The 23,405-nt window shown below is 34.5% G+C and overlaps 1 protein-coding gene across 1 annotated transcript; it reads left to right on the forward strand.

The window, feature by feature from the left end:
• Positions 1–13,171: 13,171 nt before the first annotated feature.
• Positions 13,172–15,414, forward strand: LOC131647463 (uncharacterized). The gene is made up of 6 exons (XM_058917351.1): positions 13,172–13,540; positions 13,602–13,677; positions 13,833–14,051; positions 14,172–14,704; positions 14,777–15,029; positions 15,110–15,414. The coding sequence occupies exons 1-6, from the start codon at positions 13,172–13,174 to the stop codon at positions 15,412–15,414; spliced, it is 1,755 nt and encodes a 584-aa protein (XP_058773334.1).
• Positions 15,415–23,405: the final 7,991 nt, after the last annotated feature.

The raw sequence follows: 23,405 nt of genomic DNA on the forward strand, positions 1-23,405 counted from the left end.
GTATAAGAGTGCGCCTAAGAGGGGGGGTGAATTAGGTTTTCAAAAATTTAATCGGTTTTATGAGAATACTTCTAATAATTTTTGGTTAAGTGTTTGAAGGTTTTTTGTAAGGTTCTTTTCTTTTCTTTGGTAATGGTGATGAATGCAATAAAGTGCGGAAAAGTAAAGAACGCAACGATATATACTGGTTCCCCTCACAATCCGAGAGTACTCCAGTCCCCTTTCAAACACGAAAGAGATTTCACTATAGTTAGAATTATTGTACAAGCCTATGCCTACTATCTAACCTATAGGGTGATCAAAGGTTCTTAACACCTTTAAGATCAAATCAATACTAATGTGAGTGAAGAACAATCCTCTTCAAACACAACACTTACTTCCAACAATCCTGGATAGTAAGGAGATAATACTTTTGAATTTATACAAGAGATTTAGATGAAATTAGTATAGCACTATCAATCTTGGATTGATCTTCTTCTTCAAATAAACAATTCTAACAATGAATATAAATGTTCACAATGTATGCATGAAACTTTGGATAGATTTCTCAATGAAAATGTGTATGGAAAGTTTCACTTGAAAATGAGAATTTATGAACACTTGAGAATATTGAAAGATGAAGAAAATGGTTTATGAATTGTTAATGAAGAAGGTGATTTTTGAATATGAAAGATGTGTAATATATAGTGTGTAAAACACCTCTTCAAAAGGTTATTTTTCCATGAAGCAATGCAATGTTTAAAAGGTATAAAGACAATTTCGTTTGAGTGTAAAATGCAATGGAAAAACACACTGGTTCAGTAGGAACCGGTTCCTGTATAGGACAACCCGGTTCCTGCTGAACGTTACAGCAGAAATATTCAAATTTTGAACTGAGGAACCGGTTCCTGCCTAGGGACAACCCGGTTCCCCATAGTAAAACACAGAGAGGTGAAAATATAGAATGCTGGGAACCGGTTCCCCTGTAGGGACAACCCGGTTCCTAAAACCTTTACTTTGAAATTTATCTTTGAAAAAGGTTTTGAAAGAACTCTTTGATATATGAGACTTGTTCATGATTATGATATGCATGAGAGTATATTTTGTGAACAATTATATGTCAAAGTGAGTATTGTTTATACCTTTGCCATTTATTGCTTGATTCTTGAATCTTTATTATTTCTTCAAGACTTTGAAATTGTGTGTTCTTTGCTTAAGACTTGAGATTCTTTTTGCACATCCTTTATGAAAGCTTGATGTCCATATTGTCTTCATCAAAACAAACTATGCTTGAGATGCTTTGCAATTACATTCTCCCCCTTTTTGATGATGACAACCAAGACTTGAAAACGTTTTTGAAGAGAGTTGTTTTGTGCTTTTGAAAAAGTGTTTGAATCAATGCAAGGCTCCCCCTATGTTAGAGACTCCCCCTAAATCCATGATTCCTTGATTTATGGTGATGAGTTTCATTTGATAATTTTAACAATGGCCTGCATTTTCTTTGAAACAAAACAACAACAATACATGCATATCCTTCTCCCCCTTTGTTATTATCAAAAAGGATGGGGAAAAAGAGAAAAAATATATGAAATATAACACAATGTAAAATACCAATAAGTTAACACACAAATGAAATACTACAAACGATACGAAACGTAGTTTTTTACGGTTACAACATAAAACAGAAATAGTCCTAAACATCACAAACATGAATGGAACATTGTCTAGAACATAAATAAAAACTTAATAATAAAAAGAAAACATGACATAGAATTTAAAGGAAATAAATTAGTCACTTTCATCCATGTGTTCTTCATCATCATCATCATCTTGTTCATCTTCTTCTTCGCTTCCTTCCTCTCCCTCATAATGAGCCAAGATACGCTTTTGAGTCCGTTGAATTTCCCGCATTTGTCTTCTCATAAGGTTATGCTCATAGTCATTCTCCCTCTTGTTGTTATCAATAGATGTTTGAATAGAACAAAGCTTGGCAAACATCATATCCATTGTGTATCCACCTTCGGGAGGTTGAGGAACTTGTGGAACGGTTGGCTCAAAATCAACTTTGTAAACAAATCTACCTTCACGATCCATAACTATTCCTGTATTTTTAAGAGCGGTAGCGGTGGTGATAGCACACTCTTGTTCATCCATATTTTTCTTTGGTTCCCGTTGGAGGAGAACACCAGCATTCCGAACAATATGAGAGATGGCCCTTGCATAAGGTAAGCCTCCTTTAAGGGAAGCCATAAGCTGCATGTGGCGCATAATTGAAAGTGCCCAATTGACTTCAATGCCACGTCTCAAAGCATGTAGGACCATCAATTCGAACTCATTGACCCTGGAATGGTTAGAATTCTTCGGAAATAAAACATAAGCGATGATAAGATGGAGCATCCTATCACTTACCGATAAGCTAGAACCGAACATGTTAAATTTGGTAGCAAGCTGTTGGCGAACGGTGTCGCGTTGAGTTGGTCGACACATATCCACAAAGACATCCATCTTACTATATGGTTGCCAATCCTCTGGTATGTTACCTTGAAGGAGCACTAAGCCTTGAGATGGAATTCCTAACACTCTTCCAAATTCCTCAACATCTAAGCATATATCTTTATTTGACACTTTTGACAGTAATGTGAAATCATCAAATTCATCGGTTACTATCCTAAGGTTATGATAAAAATCTCTAACCAAATCCGGGTAATAATCACCATGGTCAAGCACAAAATTAGCTACCCCTGCATTAGCTAGTCTAGCCGGAAAAGTGAAACTGTGATTAGGGAAATCCGGGAGTTTACCGTATTTTGCCTGAAGGAGTTTCCGACTACGAATGTTGAAAGTGAGTCTCCGACTCTTCACAGTTGGTTGATGCTCTTGAGGATCTTCACTTGACTCTCCAATCTTATTCTTTCCCTTTGCACTTCTTGAGACTTTGGGTGCCATTGTTGAAAGTTAGGGTTTAGGTTGGGATTTTCGGATTTGGTGAGTGGAGGAGGATTTGAGTGAGATATGTGAAAGAGTGGAGGATTATATAGTGTTTAGAGGTAGTGGGTGTTTTAATTTTGATAGTTATGGTGAGATAGTGGAGCTTTGAATAGGGTTGAGAATGGAGGTGGAAGGTTGAAGAAGATGAAGATGAATGTTGAATGAAAGTAAATGTGAGTGAATGAGTGTAAATGTGTGGTGTAAAGTGATATAATGTGTATTAAATAAAAATAAGAAAATAAAATAAAATAAGGAAAAGAAAAATTAACCACACAAACCTTTCACGTACAGCCAAAAAGGATAAGTGAAATCTGAAAAAAGTACGTGGGAACCGGTTCGTCCCTACATGGGAACCGGTTCCTGCAGAACACAAAAACAATGCCTCTGGAAATTACTATGGGGAACCGGTTCGTCCCACATGGGAACCGGTTCCTGGACTAAAAAATTTCCAAAAACTTTAATTTTATGAAATATAAAGCACATATACCATATAAAATTACCAAGTCATAATAAATGAACATTTATAAAGCATTTTTTATCACATAAAATGTTAGAAACATGTACCTTTGATGTATGAACAGATTTTAAACATCACCTTCGTCTAAAATTCCAAGCTCTCGTCGAATTTTGTAAAAAGATTCTTTTGGGAGAGGCTTGGTGAAGATATCCGCAAGTTGATTATGAGTATCTACAAAAGTGACTTCAACATCTCCTTTAAGCACATGATCGCGAAGAAAATGATGTCGAATGTCTATGTGTTTGGTTCTTGAATGCATGACTGGATTCTTTGTAATATTTATAGCACTTGTATTGTCGCATCGAAGAGGAATGCATCCGAGATCAAGTCCGTAGTCACGAAGTTGTTGCTTAAGCCAAAGAATTTGTGCACAACAACTACCCGCTGCTATGTATTCCGCTTCGGCCGTACTAAGAGCAACACATGCTTGCTTTTTACAAGCCCATGATACTAATGCATTTCCAAGAATATGACAAGTACCACTTGTGCTTTTACGATCAGTTTTACATCCTGCATAATCCGCGTCAGAATAACCAATTAAATTGCAAACACTACCTTTAGGATACCATAAGCCAACGTTGGTTGTTCCTTTGAGATACTTCATGATCCTTTTAACCGCCATAAGATGTGATTCCTTTGGATTTGCTTGAAAGCGAGCACAAAGACAAACACTAAACATTATGTCAGGACGGCTTGCCGTCAAATATAATAAAGAACCAATCATACCTCGATATTTAGTAATATCAATTGGAGTACCGGATTCATCTTGATCAACATATGTACCGGAGCCCATTGGAGTATTCATTGCTTTGCAATTATCCATATCAAACTTCTTCAATAGTTCTTTACAATATTTGGATTGATTGATAAAGATTCCATCTTTGAGTTGCTTAATTTGTAGTCCAAGAAAGTAATTCATCTTTCCCATCATAGACATCTCGAATTCTCCTTGCATCATCAATGAGAATTCCTCACACATTTCTTTGTTAGTCGATCCAAAAATGATATCATCAACATAGACTTGAACCAATAAAGTGTTACTCTTGATTTTCTTAATGAACAAAGTTTTATCAACCTTACCCTTTTCGAAACCCTTTTCACACAAAAAATTGCTAAGTCTATCATACCATGCTCTAGGTGCTTGCTTTAATCCATAAAGAGCCTTTCTCAACTTAAAGACATGTGAAGGATTTTTGAAGTCTTCAAATCCCGGGGGTTGTTTGACATAGACTTCTTCATTGATGTAGCCATTTAAGAATGCGCTCTTGACGTCCATTTGATAAAGCTGAAAATTTAATGAACATGCATAAGCAAGTAAAAGACGGATAGCTTCTAACCTTGCAACCGGAGCAAATGTTTCTTCAAAGTCGATTCCTTCTTCTTGATTGTAACCTTGGGCCACCAATCTTGCTTTGTTTCGAACAATTATACCATTCTCATCAAGTTTGTTCTTAAACACCCATCGAGTACCTATGATATGTTTATTACTTGGTCTAGGAACAAGTTCCCAAACTTGATTTCTTTCGAATTGATTTAATTCTTCTTGCATTGCATTTATCCATTGATCGTCTCCTAAGGCTTCATCAACTTTTGAAGGTTCAATTTGAGAAACAAAAGCCATGTGTAAGCAAGCATCTTTGAGATTTAATCTTGTTGCAACTCCTTGACTAATATCACCAATAACTTTATCAATAGGATGATCTCTATGAGTTCTCCATTCTTTTGGTAGATCATTGGTGTTTGATTCTTGTTGTACACTTTCTTGTTGAACACTTTCTTGTTGTACTTCCGGTGCCTTCTCAATTATATCATTTGAAAGTTCTTCCGGTGCCTTCACAATTGTATCATTTGAAGGTTCTTCCGGGGGTAAATCTAAAGGATCATCATCATCACAAACAACTTCTTCCTCTTTGGAAGTGTTAGTCTCATCAAAAGATACATGCATGGATTCTTCAATAGTTAAAGTTCTTTTATTATAAATTCTATATGCTTTACTAGAAAGAGAATAACCAAGAAATATACCTTCGTCGGATTTCTCATCAAACTTACCAAGATTGTCTTTGTCATTGTTGAGAACAAAGCACTTGCATCCAAAAATGTGAAAGTGAGCAATGTTTGGCTTTCTTCCTTTGAAGAGTTCATATGGAGTCTTCTTTAAGATAGGTCTAATGATTACTCGATTTCCAACATAACATGCCGTACTAACCGCATCCGCCCAAAAATATTTAGGAAGATTTGCATCACTAAGCATTGTTCTTGCAAGTTCCACTAGAAACCTATTTTTCCTTTCAACTACTCCATTTTGTTGTGGAGTTCTTGGTGCTGAAAAATTATGAGAGATACCATGTTCTTCACAAAATTCTTCAAACGATGCATTTTGAAATTCTCCACCATGATCACTTCTTATGGATACAATCTTTAATGATTTTTCATTTTGGATTTGTTTTGCATACTTCTTAAAGGCTCTAAAAGCATCACTTTTCTGCACAAGAAACAAAGTCCAAGAATATCTAGAATAATCATCAACAATAACTAAAGCGTATACATTACCTCCGAAGCTTCTTGTCCTTGATGGACCAAATAGATCCATATGCAACAATTGAAGTGGTCTTGTTGTAGTCACCACATTCTTTGGTTTGAAAGATGATTTGGTTTGTTTTCCCTTTTGACATGCATCACATAATTTATCTTTGACAAACTTTATCTTAGGTAAGCCAATAACAAGATCATGTTTGGTTAACTTATTTAAATGATCCATATGAATATGGGCTGCTCTTTTATGCCATAACCATGATTCATTATTGTTTACCAAAAGACATTTTACTTTCAAAGATAAATCATTTAAAGAAATCATAAAAATGTTATTAATTCTTGTACCTTTGAGTTTTACCTCATTGGTGACTTCATCGATGATCAAGCATTCTTCCTTAGTGAATTTGATCTTGAAGCCTTTGTCACAAAGTTGGCTAATGCTTAGAAGATTATGCTTTAGTCCTTCAACATAAAGAACATCTTCAATGGATGTGAAAGGTGGTGCACCAACTTTGCCTTTGCCAAGAATTCTTCCCTTATTGTTGTCTCCATATGTGACAAAACCCTTGGCCTTTAACCTTAGATTTGAAAATTGGTTTAGGTCACCCGTCATATGCTTTGAACAACCACTATCTAGATACCATAGGTTTGAAGTGGTCTTCAAGCAAACCTACAAAACAAATTAAGTTTTGTTAGGTACCCAAATGGCTTTGGGTCCATCATAGTTAGTTCCTTTCTTCACCCATACATAATGTCCACTAGGAACACTAAAGTTCCTTACATAACAAGCATTGGGTGTGTGACCAATAATACCACAATAAAAACAAGTAGGTTCAAAGTTACTTCTATATCTAGGAGGATAAGATTTCTTCTTAATAAAGTTCTTCCTTTTAGGATAATGTTGCATTACTTTAGGCTTGATCACTTTCTCTTGAATTGGTTGGTTACTAGCTTTGACAAAGATAGTCTTGTTGGATGTTGGTTTATCAAATTTAGAGAAACCAAGTCCGCTCTTATCATTGGAGTATCTTTGTGTGCTAAGAACATTTTCCAATCCAATTTGCCCTTTTTCATATCTTTCTAAAACACGTTTTAATTGGACAATTTGGAAGGAAAGTGATTCACAATTCTTGCATGCAACATTATCTTCTTGAACACTAATCATTTTTTCTTTGTCATTTTTATGTTCTTCTTCAATTATCTTAACCTTCTCTTCTAAAGATGATATTATCTTCTTTTGAGATGAGATAGTTTTATAGAGAATTTTACACTCATTTAACAATTCATTTATTGCACCTTGTGCACCATTATTAAAAAGAGAATCATCGTAACTAACCTCGCCTTCTTCATCATCGGAGTGGTGTGATGCCATCAATGCTAGATTTGCACTTTCGTCACTATCGGAGTCCGATGAAGAACTTACTTCATTATCTTCCCATGCTATGTAGGCCCTTTTCTTTTTGAATTCATTCTTGCCTTTGAATCCATTCTTCTTAGAAAGTTTTGGACATTCCGGCTTTATGTGTCCTTGTTTCCCACATTCATAGCATGTTACTTCTTGTGATGAAGTGGATGCTTCTTTATCCTTATGCTTTGAGAATTTCTTCCTTTTGACAAAGTTAGCATTATCAATATTATTTTTATTACCAAAAAATTTGCCTAACCTTTTTACAAGAAGCATGAAGTTTTCATCTTCATCCGATGTATCTTTCATTTTGCTTTCCTTTGAATCTACCTTTAATGCAATGCCTTTGGATTTCTTCTCTAAGTTTTCATGCTTTTCTAATCTTCCAAGTTCCGTCTCATATTCTTGAAGTTTACCGAACAATGTTGCGGAAGTCATTCTAGATAGATTCTTTTTCTCGGATATCGCTGTTACTTTCGGTTGCCATTCTCTAGTTAAGGATCTGAGCACTTTAAGATTAAGTTCTTCGGTAGTAAGAGTCTTACCAAGTGCCTTCAAGTGATTTGTCAAATGTACGAATCGTTTTTGCAAATCGAGAATAGTTTCTCCGGGCTTCATTCTAAACAGTTCGTACTCTTGGCTTAAAGTATTCAACCTTGATCTTTTAACTTCAGCGGTACCTTCATGAGTTTCTACAAGAGTATCCCAAATTTCCTTTGATGTTGTACATGTTGATATTCGGAAGAATTCATCCATACTAAGAGCACCATGAAGGAGACTGATCGCCTTTTTGTCAGCAAGAACCCTTTTTCTATCATTATCATCCCACGACGCTTTAGGTTTCTCCGATCCAACACCATTAACGACCGTTGTAGGAACATGAGGACCTTGTAGGACAGCCTCCCAAACTTCTTCTCCTTGTGCTTCTAGATGAGCCTTCATTTGGATTTTCCAAAAGTCAAAATATTCACCACAAAACAATGGAGGCTTGTTGTTAGAACCACCATCTTTGAAAACCGGTCTTTGATTTGCGGAAGCCATTCTGGATCTTTAGGAACAAGTTACCTATAACTTGCTCTGATGCCAAATGTAAGTATAAGAGTGCGCCTAAGAGGGGGGGTGAATTAGGTTTTCAAAAATTTAATCGGTTTTATGAGAATACTTCTAATAATTTTTGGTTAAGTGTTTGAAGGTTTTTTGTAAGGTTCTTTTCTTTTCTTTGGTAATGGTGATGAATGCAATAAAGTGCGGAAAAGTAAAGAACGCAACGATATATACTGGTTCCCCTCACAATCCGAGAGTACTCCAGTCCCCTTTCAAACACGAAAGAGATTTCACTATAGTTAGAATTATTGTACAAGCCTATGCCTACTATCTAACCTATAGGGTGATCAAAGGTTCTTAACACCTTTAAGATCAAATCAATACTAATGTGAGTGAAGAACAATCCTCTTCAAACACAACACTTACTTCCAACAATCCTGGATAGTAAGGAGATAATACTTTTGAATTTATACAAGAGATTTAGATGAAATTAGTATAGCACTATCAATCTTGGATTGATCTTCTTCTTCAAATAAACAATTCTAACAATGAATATAAATGTTCACAATGTATGCATGAAACTTTGGATAGATTTCTCAATGAAAATGTGTATGGAAAGTTTCACTTGAAAATGAGAATTTATGAACACTTGAGAATATTGAAAGATGAAGAAAATGGTTTATGAATTGTTAATGAAGAAGGTGATTTTTGAATATGAAAGATGTGTAATATATAGTGTGTAAAACACCTCTTCAAAAGGTTATTTTTCCATGAAGCAATGCAATGTTTAAAAGGTATAAAGACAATTTCGTTTGAGTGTAAAATGCAATGGAAAAACACACTGGTTCAGTAGGAACCGGTTCCTGTATAGGACAACCCGGTTCCTGCTGAACGTTACAGCAGAAATATTCAAATTTTGAACTGAGGAACCGGTTCCTGCCTAGGGACAACCCGGTTCCCCATAGTAAAACACAGAGAGGTGAAAATATAGAATGCTGGGAACCGGTTCCCCTGTAGGGACAACCCGGTTCCTAAAACCTTTACTTTGAAATTTATCTTTGAAAAAGGTTTTGAAAGAACTCTTTGATATATGAGACTTGTTCATGATTATGATATGCATGAGAGTATATTTTGTGAACAATTATATGTCAAAGTGAGTATTGTTTATACCTTTGCCATTTATTGCTTGATTCTTGAATCTTTATTATTTCTTCAAGACTTTGAAATTGTGTGTTCTTTGCTTAAGACTTGAGATTCTTTTTGCACATCCTTTATGAAAGCTTGATGTCCATATTGTCTTCATCAAAACAAACTATGCTTGAGATGCTTTGCAATTACACAGAGTAGGTTAAGTATGTTGTGGAGCTTGCACGGGCGTTGTGATCAATGCTGGGAAAACACTAGGGGCAGCAAGATAAACAAACAACAATTAATACAATTCCTTTAGCATCGATAATAGGATCAGGTATAGATTTAAATAAAGGTACACATAAGAGTTAGAAATATGTTAATGTTCATTCATGTTATCATTAATACGAACTCTTATAATCGGTTATATAAAGGATTGTACATAATGTTTGGAAATTATAATGACAAGACCTTCCATTTTCATTGTAGCAATTATATAGCAAAATATTCTTCACTTATTGAGACAGTTAACAAAGTTATCCATTCATTTGCCTCATCCCAATCAACTTTCCAACATACCCCATTAATAGTATATCTGTTTGTTTCATAACCGCTGTTTTAACTTCACTAATTTTAATCCATACAGTTTTATATTGTAATTGATATATATAATTGCTTCCACTCAAATTCTTCTTTGCACTACTTACAGCCATCCTTACTATCTTTATGAAATATGATACAAACTAATGAAGGAAACAATCAAACTAACTCTTCTATTGCTAGACAAAGTAGGAGACTTAGATTGAAGGAGAAGAGAGATGCGCAACACATTGCCAAAACACAAGAATCTACTTCCTCTCAAATAACTAATTGTGTAGCACCTGTACTACCTTCTATATCTACACATATATCCAATGAATCAGGTGACTCTCCTGTGTCTGTTTCATACCAAAAGTTGGTAGATAAAACTGACCTAAGTGATGCAAGGAAGAAAAGAAGGCTGATATTGAAAAATACCAAAACATCATGTGGTCATGCCAACAGTGCCCCATCCCTAACTCCAGTCTCCCCAGTTTCTTTTCAAAAACTACAAGATAAAGCTCATTCAATTGATGCTCGCAAGAGAAGAAGGATTATATTGGAGAATAGGAAGATTTCTGTCCTACAACCTGAAACACCATATTCCCAGGAACCACTATCTAACTCAGAGGATCATTGCAGTTCCTCCAATACTTCGGTCTCTGATGATGACATTGAACAACAAGCCTTACCAGATTCAAATTTACAAGGTATTGTTAGAAAGAATAAACATTTCAACGACACATCAAATATTTAGATCAGAAATGACAATATATTAATTTATAAATTTGCAGAATATTCTGATATAGGAGATCAAATATGGGAATATACATATTGTCATGCTCAGATGTGGCTTCAAGAATGTGCCAGTAAAACCAAAAAGGAACATGTTCCAACATTCCATCACTGCTGTCGCGGTGGTAAAATTGTTTTGCCTTTACTTGAGGAACCCCCACCACTGTTGAAGCATCTGCTGTTTAATAAAACATCTCCCGATAGCAAAAATTATCGGAATAATATTAGAACATACAACTCAATGTTTTCGTTTACTTCTCCTGGAATGAAATTTGACACAACATACTCAAAGACCGGAGGACCACCAACTTTTAGACTACACGGTCAAACCTGTCATCGAATAGATACTCTGCTACTAGAAACTCGAGACCGTCCCTTATATGCTTAACTATATATTTATGACACAGATAATGAAGTTTCTAATAGAATGAAGTGTTTCAGGTATTTCTAATATCCCACAAATAGTTCATTTCTTCGTGATCCTTGCCTATATTTATTTTTAACGTCCCATAAAATGGACAGAGACAATACTGAAATTGACAAGAACACTGTTCACAAGTTGAAGATCATGTTAGATGAGTTCAATATTCATGCTAAAGTTTTTAGAATGGCGAGGGATATTCTGGACGATAATGCATTCTTAGACTTAAAACTGAGGGTTATATGTGGTAGACCTGAGGATGGACGCGTGTATAACAGACCGACGGTTTCGGAAGTCGCTGCACTAATTGTGGGAGACATTGATTCTGCTTGTAATAGGGACATTATTATTCAAGCACGCAACGATGGTTTGCAACATATTGATGAGTTTCATCCAGCATATTTGGCATATCAATACCCTCTCATATTTGCGTATGGTGAAGATGGTTATAAGAAAAACATATTGCATAGACATCGCCACGAAACTGAGGTTACTAGACAAAATCGTCAGAGCATCAAGAACTGGCTTTCATACAGGTTACAAGAACGTAAATATGAGGCAAAAACTTTGCTACACTCAAGCCGTCTTTTTCAACAATTCTTGGTAGATGGTTATTGTATGATGGAATCTGAAAGACTAAACTGGTTGCGAAATAATAAATCAAAATAAAGAGTGGGAAAATATAACAGGTTGACTGATGAATGCAATAACGATGATACCAGACAACGACAAAAGCGGGGAAAGCGAGTTGTCTTGCCGTCATCTTTTGTCGGTGGAAAAAGATATATGGATCAACTGTATTTTGACGGAATGGCAATTTCAAGTAGATTGGGTTTTCCAGACCTATTCATTACATTTACTTGCAATCCAACATGGCCAGAGATCACCCGGGCATTGTCAGAAACTGGTTTACAACCACACGATTGACCTGATATTATTACTAAAGTCTTCAAAATAAAATTTGACGAACTCATTGCCGATATAACTAAAAAGCATGTTCTAGGCAAAGTTTTGGCATGTAAGTATGCTTTTTTTACGTTGTTTTAAGTAACTAACATCTTCTTCTTAAATTGAAATTACATATTAACTAACTGTTACCTCGATAGTTATGTACACCATTGAATTTCAGAAGAGGGGATTGCCACACGCACATATTTTGATTTTCTTATATCCATAGAGCAAATACCCCATACCATCCGACATCGACAACATCATCTGTGTTGAAATACCAGACCCTGCTCTTCATCCGAGGTTGTATGCCTTGGTTAAATCTAACATGATGCATGGGCCCTGTGGACTTTCGCGCACGATCTCAACCTGTTTAAAAAATGGTAAATGCTCTAAATACTTTCCCAATAAGTTTAACGAGGAAACTATTGTTGATGCAGAAGGTTATCCTCTATATAGGAGAAGATAAAAAACACATAGTATTGAAAAAAATGGTATCACATTGGACAACCGTCATGTTGTACCTTATAACAAAAGATTTCTCCTAAAATACAACGCACATATAAACATGGAATGGTGTAACCAGAGCACTTCTATCAAATATCTTTTCAAATATATTAGCAAAGGCTATGACAGAATAACAGCTTCGGTGTCAACAAATGACAACGAACCGATTGATGAAATAAAACAATACTTAGATTGCAGATATATCTCACCATGTTAAGCATGCTAGCGAATTTACTCCTTTAACATTCATGGTAGAAGACCTGTAGTTGAGCGTATGTTCTACCACCTGGTAGGCGAAAAGGCTGTTTACTACCCTGATCATGATCGCATGGAAAATGTTTTGGAGAATACAAGTGTTACTGATTACATGTTTAATGGTTGGCTCTCTGCAAACTCAAAGTATCTTGAGGCACAATCACTCACTTATAGTCAATTTGTATCTAAATTTGTTTACCACAAGAGAGAAAGGGAATGGAGGCCCCGCAAAAAGGGATTCACCATTGGTAGATTGATATGGGTTCCACCAACAACTGGTGAACTTTTTTACCTGCGGATGATGTTGACAGTAGTCAAAGGACCTACAAGTTATGAAGAAATTCGCAAGGTTGGTAACAGCCAATATGAAACATTTAGAGATGCATGCTTCGCAATGGGATATTTGGAAGATGACAAAGAATATATTGGTGCTCTCAAAGAGGTCAGTGAATGGGCGTCTGGACATTTTGTCCGAAAACTATTTGTGGTCATGCTATTGTCAGGCGCTGTTAATTGGCCAGCATATGTTTGAAGGGAATCATGGGAACTGTTATCTGATGGTGTCTTACTTGCTCAAAGGCAATTGGCTTTAAATACAGGTTTTTAAGAGTGTAAATTCAATCAATATGTCATAAATTATTATTACATATATATTATGTATATATAATTACAACCAAATTCATCTCTCCTATTATCCAATTCCTAAGTTTGTTATTTATAATGTTGAAAATCAGAATTGGTTCTCACAGAAGCGGAATTGCAAAATTTGACGCTAATTGAAATTGAAAAGCTACTTCAAGAAAATAAAAGGAGTCTAAAATATTTCAAACCAATCCCTTATCCGGATGGATATGTTCTGCAACAATTAGGTAATAGACTGATATATGATGAACGCAATTATGAAATTGCAAAAACAAAGACAAAATTCACAAATCTAATTAGTGGACTTACAGGTAAACAATTGATATTATCGTTAACTATTTTTATAATACTACTTTGTTTGGATTATTCTTTATAGATTGCTAATGACTATAGATTCATAAATTTATTCTTCAATGTGAAATACTGGACAGGTGAACAAAGAGCTATGTATCAAAAATTTATGAGAGCCGTCGACTCACAAAATGGTGCAGTCTTCTTCCTACATGGTTACGGCGGGACTGATAAGACATACATTTGGAGAACACTGGCAACAACATTAAGGTCCAAGCATGATATATGTCTAACAGTCGTAACCAGTGGTATAGCCTTATTATTGTTACCAGGAGGTAGAACTGCGCATTCAAAATTTAAGATACCAGTGCCAACACTAGATAATTCTACTTGCAAAATTGAGTACAATGATGATGTTGGAGACCTTCTTAGACAAACTAAACTAATTATCTTGGATGAGGCTCCAATGGCACACAAGCATGCTTTTGAAGCACTTGACATAACTCTCAGAGATGTAATGTCTACATACAGTAACTCAAAGGAGATGTTTGGTGGAAAAGTTGTTGTTTTTGGAGGTGATTTCAAACAGATTTTACTTGTTGTCCCTCGAGGAAGTCGTTCAGATATTGTACATTTTGCCATAAATGCTTCTTACATATGGAATTGTGTTCAGGTGTTAACATTAACCAAAAACATGCGGCTGCAATCCGGTCCGACATAAAATGATAAAACCGAAATTCAACAGTTTTCAGAATGGTTGTTAAGAATCGGCGAAGGAAAGGTATCTGAGCCCAATTACGGTGTTGCTGATTTTGAAATTCCACCCGACCTATTGATAACACAATTCGAAGACCCAATTGTCGCCATTGTTGATGCTACATATCCTGACTTTATTCACAATTATCATTTGATACATTACCTTAAGGGTCGAGCAATTCTTGCTTCTACATTAGAAATTGTGGAAGAAATAAACAATCATATACTTGAATTAATGCCAGGTCTACATCTTTCTCAACAACCTTTAAAAACTTCAACTCTTCATATTTATTTCACTTAACTCATTCTATTCTTCATACAGGAGACGTACGGGATTACTACAACTCCAATTCTGTTGATAAGTCTGAAATTAATGACGACACAGTGGTAAATATCCTAACTCCAGAATTTCTCTGTTCGATCCGTACATCTGGTTTTCCTACCCATCATTTAAAGTTAAAGGTTGGAACACCAATTATGCTCACGAGGAATATTGATCAGTCTGAAGGCCTATGTAATGGAACAAGGTTGATAGTAACAAAATTGGGAACCCATGTTATTGAAGCTTCAATAATAGTTGGAAAGAACTCTGGCAATCAGGTTTACATCCCACGAATGGATATGTGACCTTCACAATCACCATGGCCGTTCAAGCTCAATAGAAGACAGTTCCCCATTATAGTGTCATATGCTATGACAATTAACAAACCCCAAGGACAATCTTTGGATACTGTTGGTCTATACCTACCAAGGGATGTTTTTACCAATGGACAAATATATGTTGCACAATCAAGAGTGACTACAAAACAAGAAATCAAAATATTAATACATGATCAACATGCAAAAGTTAAAACAACAACTACAAATGTAGTTTACAAGGAGATCTTCAACAATATATAATTGCTCTGTTGGTACCATATCTGAATTCATTCACATTGGTTTCACATCATGTTGCTTTTATTATACTATTTTTTTCAATTTCATTAATTCGATTTCTATTAAAACATAAACTCGACACAATCTTTGAATATTTACTTATACGTAAACACTGAAAACATCAAAAACAATTATAGTGACATATGCCAGTTACGGCAATATATTAACCTTGAAACCTATAAACATAACATATTGCAGAACGAGATCTGACATCAACTCGAAATACAATACATTCACCTGCATCAATTGTATGACATCTACAAAAAATATCCCACCCAGGACCTAACTCTGTATTGTAAGGATCATGAATGTTTGACAGTTTCATTGTTGTTGACATACCACTGTCCCCACACAAAATAAGAGCTTCATAGCCACAACTTCCCAATATTCTTGCAGTATTTAACCCCAACTTCTGCAATACAAATACAAACTGTTAATTTACAATATTACTTAATTAAACCTTAATCAAAATGACTGAATACTATAAACAGCAGTTACTAAACTAATTTTCCTTCAATTAATGAAAATTGAGAAACTATAACAACAAACGAATGAATGTTCTCATCAGATATGTATCGGCTGTGAAAGTACGGTAAACCCACCCAATCTGGCACCTCTTTAAACCAGTTAATTCCAAAATTATTGTCCCCATAACAACCAAATTCCACAATAACGTCTGCAGCAAAATCATAATATGCTTTCAACAAGCACCACCCACTTATTATCATGGGATGATCACCAATTTTATTAAAGATCAACTCATGGTGGACACCTTGGTTGTTGAGCACTGTCCAACCTTTGTTTAATTCGTCATCGTAATTCAGTGTGAATTCTGGATCTATTTCAGGATACATCTTCATTTTTACAAAAGTTAACTTATGAGTCGAGATAATTTTATCATATACAACAACATAACACCTATGATTAACTCTTTACGCAAGAAACTGCTGTACATACCTGTGAACATACTTTGGCAATTAAAAAACAATCAATCTGCCTGGAATGAATAAGAACTCCTATTTTATCCATTTATTAAAAACCAACAACACAACTTGCTTTTGTATGAAACTCAAAACACAAAAAACTATTTCTCTTTCAATCAGGTTTTATGTCTATTTATATAACCAAACACACTGACAAATATATATACTATCAATATTGTAACATTCCCATTTAATTTCAGTAATAAACATTCAATATAAAATATCTTATAAAACACATATATTAATATTATAACCACACAATAAAAATAATATTTCATTAAACATAATGAAAAACGTATCCAACAACTAACATGAAACATAAACAACCATGTTAAAATTACATCATCCTTCTGCCACCAAAAACCTAACACAACACCACAGCTAACACCAGTGGCGAAGCCAGAAATTTTTCGAAGCCTGGGCAAAACTTTAAAGACGGCAAATTCACATAAGTCGAAACTTAACTAATGGAATTTCGTAAGTGAGAATTAAAACAAATAGGGAAACAAATTTAACATACAATGTAAGTGAGAGTAAATTTGGCCAGAAATAATAGGGAGAAAAGTAGTCGCTTATCTTCACTTCAAGCCTTTAGAACTTAACATAATCCACAATTTCGTCTAACATGACAGCTCTATCTGACTGAACATAATAGAAATTCTGAAATTCTCACTAACCTAACAATAGTGAAACTAAAATCAACTTGAAATTCAAACTAACCTAATAACAACAAAACTACCATAAATAACAACCCTAGCTAATTGAAAATGAAAACGAGAGAACGAAAAGGGAGTTGAGAGAGGAGTTATCATGAATCTGAAAACGTTGTAAATGGCGTTAAAAACATTGTTAATTTAAGAAAATCTAATTGAAAGAAGATAATTTATATATATTTTTTGAATATTTAAGAAAAAGAAGAGACATTTTTATATTTTTAGAATAATAATTAAAAGAGAGTAAACAAAATTTAATATAAACTAAATTAATTAAATCAAAAAAAATAATTTTAAATATCTAAAATAATTAAAATAACTAAATTAATTAAAATAACTAAATTGATTAAAAAGTGTTAATTAAAATTCAAACTAAACAAATTAGGAGTATAATAAAGAATACATGGGATCATATAAACAAAAGAAAAAAAAAACAAAAACCTAAAATTTCTCTAAAACTTAAAAAAGAGTTGATTTAAAAAAGAAGAAGCAACGTGAATCCTTCACAAAAACCTTAAATTTTCTTAAAATTAAAAAAGAGTTGATTTAAAAAAGAAGAAGCAACGTGAATCCTCCACACCCCCTCTTTACCATTCATCTTTTTTTCCCATTTTTTACGTGAGCATAGAAAAGAATTCTTTTTAACTTTTTCAAAGACTTTTTCTTAGAGCCAATGTGTGATAGACATATGGCAATAATAATAATAATAATAATAATAATAATAATAATAATAATAATAATAATAATAATAGTTAAAAAATAAAACCAAACCGTTTCATCACTTCCACAGTCACAAGCCACATGTACTGTTTATTTTCTTTCTCCTTTTCAATGTTGCCGTCAACCACTGTTTACCCACCCAAAATCAAAACTAAATTGCAACCTCTAAAGTTTGTTCTTTCTTCTCTTTCTCAGTCTCTCTTGCTCCACCAAAATCTAATTTTTTTTCCTTCTTCATTACATCTATTTCATCATCTTCACCATTTCAGATTTGTAAAACCACCAACATAAATTCTGACTAAAGCCAAACCACTTCACCCTTTTGTTTTCACCATCACCAACTTGCATCAGATGTTGTGGAGAATGGTGGTTGCCTTGGAAAGGAAGAGCAAGAGCCTGGGCAACTGCCCAACCTCGCCGGGCGCTGGCTTCGCCCATGGCTAACACATACCTATTGCAACACACTTATAACTGAAACTCTCATTACATAACACACTCACAATTAAACAACAAAACACAACATATTTCCACTACCATCTTTGCCTTTAATTTAACCACAATCGTCCACACCTGGATCTGTTGACCACTGCCACATCAACCATTTGTGTTCCAGGTTCAACTGATGTATAAGGTTTGTCGCGGATTACAAATCTTAGTCGGTCGCCATATTGGATGCATCCTTCCTTCACAAATTCGCACCTACCCATCCAAAGATATCTCTCAACACAATACTCTCTCTTGGAATAATGAAGCTCAGACTTGAATACCCTTTTGAAGTCAAAATCACGAAACAAGACACGCGTATAACACTTATCCATGCAGTTGCGGATGACTTCTTAAGGAAATTGCTGCAAAGATGTCATATAATATATCATCTATAACCATACAACTTAAATTGCAGTAGTGGAAATTCAAAGAATAGAATGTTCAACAAAACTTAAGGCAAATGTAACTAAATTAATATACTTACAAGCACATTTTGAGCAGCTACCTTCGCAGAATCTATAACCTTACACCAAGAATAGTATTTGTGCCCATCAACTTCCTTGGTATCGACGGATTCCACCCTCCTGCACCTCTTTTCTTTTTTATTCATAACTGGTGAAGACCTCCTGTCGCCCACATCTCCAGTCCACAAACTGTTATAACGTTGCCCCTTAGTGGAACTTTCACTGGCAACATCTTTGCCCGTTATTTTCTTCCATAAGCAAAAGGGGCAGAATTCCAACTTCATCGTGGTGGAAGGTTTTAGTCATGAAATCAAAAAGCAATAATGGTTTTGTTTTTGTTTTTGCAAGTAACATTAATTTCAAATTGGATATGGAAGATAAACATCATTCTTGTCGGCGATGCATTGGTCTAATATGAGTTTAAAAACTTAGTTCCAAGACCTGTTCGAAATCAGCTCAAAGAAGGAAGCAATGTTGTAACACCCCATATTTTCCAATTTTAATTTAATCGGAATTTAAATTATTATTTAGAATTATTCGGTATTTTGTGGAATTATTTGGAAAGAATTATGAGATAGGCTATTGGGCCAAGTGTGGTGTTAGTAAAGAGGGGGTGATATGTTAGTAGGCCTTTTACTAAATTAAAATCTATTTTAATAAAAATAAGGAATTGAGGGAAAAAGGAAAATAGATGTGAAAGAGGAACAGAAGAGTAGAAGAGCTGATACGTGAAAGAGGAACAGAAGAGGAAGAGGGCTAATCAAGATCTTTTGCTAAGGTAAGGGGGGACTCTTCCGGTTAACATCTTTTATCTTATTATAGATAATAGGATTGATTTAGATGCATTGTTTGTGTTAATTGATTATATGCTAAATTGGGGTTTTGGGATGATTTTGAGGGGAATTGTATGATTTGATGAATTGCATGATTATATGATTGTTATGATGATTAAATGATCCTCTTTGTGTATTATATTTGTGTTATAACATGTATGTGGCTGATGTTGTGGTATTTGAGGTTCATGACATAATTTGATTTGGGTTTTGGGGATTTTGGGATAAATCCCGTAATGCTGTCAAATCGCTGTGAGATCTTCGAGTTTTGCCAGTTTGCGCCGCGAAGGTAGGTTGGCGCCGCGATGGCGACGAAAATATTTTCAGTTCGCCCCGCGAACAATGTTTGCGCCGCGAAAGCATCGATTTTGGTGACGCGTCGCGAAAGATGGATGGTGCCGCGTGCTAATGATAATATTTGAAAAATGTAAAGATGCGTATCTTTTGAACCGTTGGCCTGTTTTAAGTGCCGTTCGAGCAGGATGAAGCTTGTGGATATATATGATGAGATGTAACAATACAAGCTATGTTTAAAACATGATTCATGTGATGATTTGTTTGTTGGTATGATGAAGCTTACGAGATAGTTTTTATGATGATTTGAGTATGATGTGAATATCTTGTCTGTTGGATGGATGATGTATTGTTGACATATATGATGAAATGTGACAATATAAGATGTGTTTTGAAAAACATTATTATGTGATGATTGTTGAGAATTGTTTAATGATGATTGATTTGTTTTGGAAGATGTGAATACATGTATGTTTTTAATGATGATGATGATAATTGATTGTATTTAAATGATGCTAATGTATATAAACATACTTTGATGATGATGATGATGGTTGAGTATTGGATGATGTTACTCATAAACTTGACGATGGTATAAGTATGTTTCATATATGTTTGCATTCATTCATAATCATGTGTTGAGGGCTGAATCCAAATAACGTTGTGGATTCAGTGAAGGGCATAATTCCCATTGTGTGGAATTTGTGCTGACAGGGCCGTATCTTGATGATGTTGGATCGGTCGGTGGGTTATTCCTATTGATGATGTTGGTACCACATGCATAGTGTCAGTTGCATTCATATGCATGATTTTTTACATGATTGGATGTTTTCCAGTGTTATGAATATTGAAGATGTGTTGGTTGTAGTGATGATTGATACTTGTCTGAATATTTGTATATGATACAATTGGGTGAATAATGTAACTATGATGTGTTATTATTAATGACTCAATAACATTTGTTAATTGTGAATGAGACTCACCCTTACTGTTGACATTTTCAGATTGACGAGTAGCGGCTTTTGGCTTTGGTGAGGGTAGCTCATTGGCCAGTTTGTTTAAGTATAGCGTCGGTGTCATGCTCTGATATTGTAACACTAGGGAACGCTAGTTTAGAGTCTATGATGATATTCTATTCTGTTGTTATTGTATTAATTTTGGGGGATATTGCATAGATGATGTTATGCTTATCCGTATGATGAATATTCCGCTGTGTAGAAACATGATTTTATTAAATTGATGATTGTTCATTAGTGAAGCATGGCAAGTGAGTTATAATAAATTGTTTTATTGAATTGTGGCACCCTTGTTTTCATGTTTACTCTGAATTATTTTATTAATTTCCGCGGGGTTTAGAAGGGTGTTACAAATGTTGGCCGACATGGGGAGTTGGAGTTATAACAATTGGCAGTGGAATTATTTCTGTTTTCCAGAAAATCTGGACAATATGTTATAGAGCAGGAAACAACTCCTACTTTAAATTCTGGATGCAGGTGAACCGCAAAGGGGGCATCAAGACAAAATCGAATGGAATTCAGATCCAAAGGAAGGTTACACTGTTAATTCTGGTTTTGTTTTGCTGGCAGCAAATGGGCTTGACGAGGAGTAGGATGATAAGAAGAAAGCACCTTTTGATAGGTTATGGAAAGCCCAAGTTCCATTTTGAATCAAAGCTTTCGGTTGAAGAATTTTCCTCAATAGGCTCGCCACCAAGGATCAATTGAGAAGAAGAAGTATTTTTTTCATCTTGAAATGATTTATGTTATGTTTTGTGTTTGTAGGAGGAGGAGAATTTGAAGCATCCTTTCATCAACTGTAAGCTTGCCATGATTGTTTGGAAAGATGTGGAGAAATGGATGGGAATATCCTTTAGTCTAGATGACTCTTTTCCGAAGATCTATTTTAATTGGTATAACAGGTTATTCAATTTAAAAATTTGAAAAGGAAAGGAAAGGGTAGTGGTGTTCGCGATCTTCTGGTGTGTTTGTAATCAAAGGAATGATATCTTGTTCAAAGAGACGATTTGTAATGTCTACGATTTGATTTTGTCCATAAAATTGACGTTGTGCAGGTGGTCTATCATAGGAAATATTTCTTATTCCAACTGTAATCTTTATGATTTTTGCAAGAATCATTTCACTTGCTTAGTTTAAGTTGCTATTGGAAGAGAATTTTTCCTCTCTCTGATTTTTCCGACTTCTTGTAATCAAGCAAGAAAATCGCCAGTACTCTTTTAATAGATTCCTTGCTTACAAAATAAAAACTTTTTGTAGATTTCTTTTTAAATATCTTTCACTTTTAATTTTATCTACGAAAACATAAATTTACCCACGAATAAGCTGTCAGTAAATTTATGAAAATCTTTTTTATAACATTTTGATTGAAAATTCGGAAAACTTAGCAATTCAATAATCAAAATCACCCACAAAAGCATAAATTTATCTCCGAATAAGTTGTGAGTAAAGTTCAGAAAATCTTATTTACAAATTATCCACTAATCAATTTGGAAAATCCAATATACAAATTTACACTCGAAAACTTAAATTTATCCACTAATAAGTTGTGAGTAAATTTTTGGAAAACCTATTTAAAAATAATCCAAATATATTGTGTAAGAGTGAACAAAATTTTAAAGAGTTTAAAGGTAGTGCACTGTCAGTGTAAATATTTTTACAAGGTCAGTGCATCACAACCTTTAAAAATAAATATTTTAGATGTGATTTAAAGAAAAAGTCAAACGTTTACAAAAATTAATCGTTTGGATTTCACTGACAGTGTAAAACTGCTTGACACTGTCGGTTTATTTTCATTATATCCAATTTTAAATTTCAAAGGGGGTAAATTTAATTTAATTTAAATTTTTTAAATTTTGTAGGGGTGAGGAGTTTAATTGTTAAATCTTCTCTCATACTACTCACATTTTAATCTTAACACATTTCAGGCCCAATATCTCCTTGTTGCTTCAATTTCCACTTGTTGTCTACCAGCCTCAACATTTAAAGTATTTTCCCGTTTTCCCATTTTCATTATATCTATCTGTATGCTTTAAATGCGCCACATTATTCAAGTAATGATAAGTTAAAAAATACGTGACATTATCTAAACATGTAAATCGTTAAAATAAAAAACTAATTGTTAAATAATATAATATATGTGAGTACCCTAGAAATGTAAGTGATCTCCCATTAT

This window comes from Vicia villosa, linkage group LG1 (genome assembly GCF_029867415.1).
Source record: "Vicia villosa cultivar HV-30 ecotype Madison, WI linkage group LG1, Vvil1.0, whole genome shotgun sequence".
NCBI classification, from domain to species: Eukaryota; Viridiplantae; Streptophyta; class Magnoliopsida; order Fabales; family Fabaceae; genus Vicia; species Vicia villosa.

Excerpts from the sequence above, each read along its gene's own strand:
- LOC131647463 (XM_058917351.1), top strand. The coding sequence starts at position 13,172 with ATGGAAAATGTTTTGGAGAATACAAGTGTTACTGATTACATGTTTAAT. Across the intron at positions 14,052-14,171 it reads TCTAATTAGTGGACTTACAG|GTGAACAAAGAGCTATGTAT; the intron begins GTAAACAATTGA and ends AATACTGGACAG. Across the intron at positions 14,705-14,776 it reads ACATATGGAATTGTGTTCAG|TTTTCAGAATGGTTGTTAAG; the intron begins GTGTTAACATTA and ends GAAATTCAACAG.